Here is a 5038-nt window from a genome sequence, read left to right on the forward strand (position 1 = left end):
TTCCTCAGTCTCTTGTTAGACCCTGTCTATCCTGCAATCTTATTTATCTACCCATACTTCATCCCTGCTTTTTTTAACCAAATCCATTGTGTAATCTCTTCTTCTTTTAGGGTTTAGATTCCATCATTATTGTTAAATTCCAAAAAGAAATGACAACTACGAAGAAAAACATGTTACCCTCTGGTTTGGTTAACAATCTCCAGGAAGTTCTTAGCAGAAAAGGAGGGAACTTCAAGAACGACAAAAGAGACGAGCATAAAAAATTTGAGGCTGCTGGTGATTCTACTGAGACTTCTACTTCCGCTAGTGATGAAAACGACAGCTCGAAGCCTGTCGTTTTGGTTACCAATGGGGAAGGGATTGATTCCCTTGGCCTTGCTTATCTCGTTCAGGCTTTGGTCGGGTCTGGCCTCTACAATGTCCATGTTTGCGCTCCTCAATCGTGGGTTTCATTTCATTCCTTGAAAATTCGCTAATTTTCTGATTTCTTGTTTGTTTTGGCTTAATTCTTTGCATTTTATCATCTGGATCCTCTCGGGTTTTTTATTTTTTTTGCTTTATTACCGGAATAGGAAACTATGCAAACTTTATTCCATTTCATACCTACTCTTTTATTTTGTGTGCCTCTTAATTCATATATGGAAATGTCGGTTATATCAAACTTTGCTTGTTCTGCCTTTTCTTTTCTTCTTTTTTTAAATTTAGTAATTTGGATGTGTAGTCTGAATGTATTTAATTCCTGCCTTTTTTGGGTATTGAATTTTGTGATTTGCTGTGATTTATTAGTTTCTGAATGGTTGCTTTAGGGATAAATCTGTTTCGGGTCATTCGGTGACCGTCCGAGAAACAATTACTGTTACTCCATCAGAAATTGAAGGTGCCACTGCTTATGAAGTTTCAGGTGTGATTGGATTTTTTCCATTTATGTTAATTCAATTTCCAGCCAAATTTTGAAATATCTCAGTTTTCTTTGATTTCGAGTATGAAACCATATTACTGTAGTGATCCCAATATAGTGTCAGAACCATCATTTATATGATGAAATTTGGCTTTAAGAATGAATATTTAGGACCTTAATTTGTTACCTTTTATTTTCAAATATGTTTGCAAACTTGTGTTTCTGTGGATCCAATATTGGTTTGAGCTAATTTTGATAATAATCGGCTTTGATGGCGGTTCTCTGCTTTCAGGAACTACCGTAGATTGTGTATCCTTAGCGTTGTCCGGGGCATTGTTCTCGTGGTCAAAGCCTCTGCTGGTATGGCTTTCATTTTGTTGTCGAGGAATTAAAGTGTCGATTTTGTTTTGAACATCGACTGACTACTATATTTTTCGTAAAATATCCAGGTAATTAGTGGAATTAACCGGGGATCAAGCTGTGGTCATCACATGTAATTCTTCAGTCTTTGAACATGCTTGCACGATAACATTGTTGGCTTTGACTTTATCAAACTACTACCCGCTTGATTGATTATTATAAAATGAATACATTTAAGGTTCTCTTTGAATCTTCATCTTCTAATGAGCTTTGCATGGATTCATGCATGTGTTATTGTAGCATTATCTTGTTATTTTACTATTAATCTTTTTTTTTTTTTTGCTTGTATTTGAATGCTTAGTATATTTGTGATGTGTGGCATACCAGGTTTTACTCTGGTGTTGTTGCTGGAGCCAGAGAAGCATTAATTTGTGGTGTACCATCTTTGTCGATATCACTGAACTGGTGACTTGCATCCTTGCTTATGGGGATTTAGTTTCTACCAGTTTTCTTCTCACTTCATAATTGAACGTTTTTTCAACTGCTGGATACTATCGCAGGAAGAAGGAAGAAAGCCAAGATAGTGATTTTAAGAATGCAGTTACTGTTACTTTACCTTTAGTAGCTGCAGCCATCAGAGACATCGAAAAGGGTGTTTTCCCCAAAAGTTGCTTTCTAAATATAGAAATTCCCACGTCTCCTTCAACAAACAAGGTTTGTATTCCTTATTTTAGCAACATAAATAAATATGATTTTCATGATGATGATGTGATGTATACGGATGTCTATCATGTTTAAACAGGATATAATACTGTTTTTGTTTGAGTTACGGTTATACCCTAAGTTGAATATGTGGGTATCATTGCTTCCTTGACATGCCCTTTTAGAATGTTGTTTATATTAAACTTTTTGAGGCAAATCACATTACATTACACCGAAGATTGTAGTTGATGTTGATGACAATTTTCTTATGGTGGGTGTTGAGACAGTTCTCGTTTTTTGGACTGCCCTCATGCTAATATTAGGAGGCACATGATTTTAGGGCTAATAGATATTATCTTTCCTTATTTCTTATAGGAATTAACCTGTTCCATTGATTCATATCCAGTTGTTCGTTATAGCATGAATTTGTGTCAGAACTATAATAGTACTACTGATACCAGGCTAAAATTATTGAGGCAATCTTGGAATTGTATGTATAATATCCCTTTTGGAAATTCTCTATCTCTTCCTCCAATTTCTTAGATTTAGAGACCAGAGTAAGAGTATGGTTTACTTCCAAAATTATAATGGAATGGTGAAGTTTCATTCTTTTTAAATCATGTCAATGTGTTGGATGTTTCTAAAACCTGCATTAATGAAGGTTGTCATGCAAGGGTCATGCCTTATCTTCTTAACGGAATTGACATTCTTAGAAAGAACCATGGTAATATACAATTTGGTAGGAAGTTTCAGGCCATACTCTTTATTGTTCAATTAGAAGTTTCCCTTGATGCAATTTCCCTTTTAAAAGATCTGCTGGCAACTGGCTGACTGAAATTGTTTTGGAAAATGTGAAGCTTTAAATCACCTCAGGGACAAAGCTTCCTCGTTGTTGTATGTAATATAGAGAAGTATATTTACGCTATATTTACTTAACTATGCAGTCTTGGGTTTTGGATTCAGTACGGTATATCTATTGAATTATATCCAAATAGTCATATTACCTTGCACGCTCTTTCCTTTGGACTTAAGCTTTTGAACAGTCTAACATTACTTATGCATGAATTATGCTGGTCGGAACTTGTGCCTTGTTGACTTCATAAAATATTCCAGTTGGATGATGCTTCATACGGTCGATATTCTCTTTTGTTGTAATTTATTAACTTATTACGATCTTTATATTGCTGATATTTACCTGCTTTTTTTTTTTTGTTCTGATGGGATAACTCTTACCTCATGATTGCATCTACCAATTCTTTCGTCCTTCATGTATTAGTTGTGTATTCGTTCATATGTGGCAGGGTTTTAAATTGACCATGCAAAGTATGTGGAGATCTGCACCAAACTGGCTTGCTGTTTCAGCTAATCGGCATCCTTCTTCTGCTGCTCATTTCATGTCTAATCAACAAAGCCTTGGGCTTCAACTTGCACAGCTTAGCCGAGATGCATCTGCTGCTGTAAGTTTATTTTTCCAGTTATTTAGCATCATTTCTTTATATTAATCTCTTTGTATGGTATCTGTCACTAGCCACAAACTATAATGCATGCGTATTTTCTTTAGGGTGCTGCTCATCGCATTAGCACGCGGAGGCAGAATGTGGAGGTAGAGTCAGTTGGGGCTGTTAAATCTGATAATAAAGTGAAAAAGTTTTTTCGGCTGGAGGTATGTAAAATTATTGCCCTAGTAGTTGTGAATCTGAGAAGTAGAAATCCTTTATTATCTTCTTTTCTAAATATTTTATGATTTCATTTATACATTTGAACATTGCCATAAAATCAGGTCGTGTATGCATCTAAAAAGCTTAAAAGCTATGCTTAACTAACTATTCCATTATTATTCTTCCTTATCCTTGGAAACCTTTTTTCAATGCTGCTCCTAAACTTTAGCTTATTTTTTGTTACAGTCAACTATAATTGACCGGATTATATTTGTATTTTGCAGTTTATAAATAAAGAAGAGGAAAATGCAGATGAGGATTTGGATTTCAAGGCCCTTGACAACGGATTCGTAAGTTAAAACCCTATTGTTTTACCGAAAGTCGAAGGGTTGATCTCCATAATGAAATCGACCTATACAAATACAAAACGATTCCTGTAAGTGACTAATTCATTACTTTGCTTGAAATTATGAAATTACAGGTTGCAGTAACTCCTATATCGCTTTGTCCACAAATCGAGTCGGACATTCTAACCGCCGCATCAGATTGGATCTCCGGTGTGTTTATGGCGGATTAATAGACCCTAAATTCTTAAAAGTTTGTCGAATTTGTATACAACTGCAAGAGGCATTACAATTTAGTCATCAAAATTTTTTCAAGGGGTTTTGAAAGATCATAAATTTGGGTCTGTGTGTCTGTTTTTGTTGTAGTTGTTTGTTAATACAAGGAAATAGCTTGGTCTAAAATTAAATGACCTTCTACTTCCCACAAACTGTTGTATTTTGTCTGGTTTCTTAGATGGTGTTCGATGTTTTTAGTCCTAAAAGGAATATTGATGTTTCTTCATACAGGATGTTGTGTCCATGGCCATCCCTTGTTTGTTTTGAACTTCTATCTGCATATTCGGAGTTATGAAAATATTCATGTCGAGTCGGAGCGTGTCTTTATTTGAATTAATGTTTTTTCATCAATTGAATGTAAATTTAAATATTTTTTTTAGAAAATTACATATATCGAATCTGGGGGTTTGAAGATTTGCATGGAGGGTTCTGAATTATTTACTGTCAAGACCAAAAGGCAGTAACAAAAGGCTTTAAAAGTCCCCTACTATGTGCTTACAACTTACGGTTTACATTTAAAAAAAAAAGTGGAGTATAGAAATGAAGATAATTGTAGAGTGTTGTTTTGTTGAGTCTTCAATTTTTAAAAGTTATAAAACAGTCTTTTAATTATATGATATTGTTTTGTTGAGTCTCCTAATTATTAAAAGTTATAAAATGACCATTTGATTATTCATATATTTCAAATTCATATTTTTCCATTTAAAAATTGACGACAGATTGAGTTGAACGTTAGCATATGGATTGAGATATGATAGTTGTATGACATTTTGAGATCAGATTTTAACATATCTCAATTA

The 5038-nt window shown here is 34.4% G+C and overlaps 1 protein-coding gene across 2 annotated transcripts; it reads left to right on the top strand.

The window, feature by feature from the left end:
• LOC120210269 (5'-nucleotidase SurE-like) lies at positions 1–4438 on the top strand. Of its 2 annotated transcripts, XM_039209034.1 has the most exons (10): positions 1–442; positions 807–901; positions 1191–1258; positions 1348–1391; positions 1646–1723; positions 1819–1972; positions 3262–3417; positions 3522–3623; positions 3903–3968; positions 4100–4438. In XM_039209034.1, the coding sequence occupies exons 1-10, from the start codon at positions 150–152 to the stop codon at positions 4193–4195; spliced, it is 1152 nt and encodes a 383-aa protein (XP_039064965.1). In that variant the 5' UTR covers positions 1–149; the 3' UTR covers positions 4196–4438. The 2 variants fall into 2 exon arrangements, with proteins under 2 accessions (XP_039064965.1, XP_039064966.1); XM_039209035.1 differs by lacking the exon at positions 3522–3623 and having other exon boundaries at positions 2–442.
• Positions 4439–5038: the final 600 nt, after the last annotated feature.

This window comes from Hibiscus syriacus, unplaced genomic scaffold, assembly GCF_006381635.1.
Source record: "Hibiscus syriacus cultivar Baekdansim isolate YM2019G1 unplaced genomic scaffold, ASM638163v2 tig00109921_pilon, whole genome shotgun sequence".
NCBI lineage: Eukaryota > Viridiplantae > Streptophyta > Magnoliopsida > Malvales > Malvaceae > Hibiscus > Hibiscus syriacus.

Coding starts and splice junctions, on each gene's coding strand:
- LOC120210269 (XM_039209034.1), top strand. CDS start 150: ATGACAACTACGAAGAAAAACATGTTACCCTCTGGTTTGGTTAACAAT. Junction 902..1,190: donor CACTGCTTATGAAGTTTCAG/GTGTGATTGGAT, acceptor CTCTGCTTTCAG/GAACTACCGTAGATTGTGTA. Junction 3,418..3,521: donor GCCGAGATGCATCTGCTGCT/GTAAGTTTATTT, acceptor TATTTTCTTTAG/GGTGCTGCTCATCGCATTAG.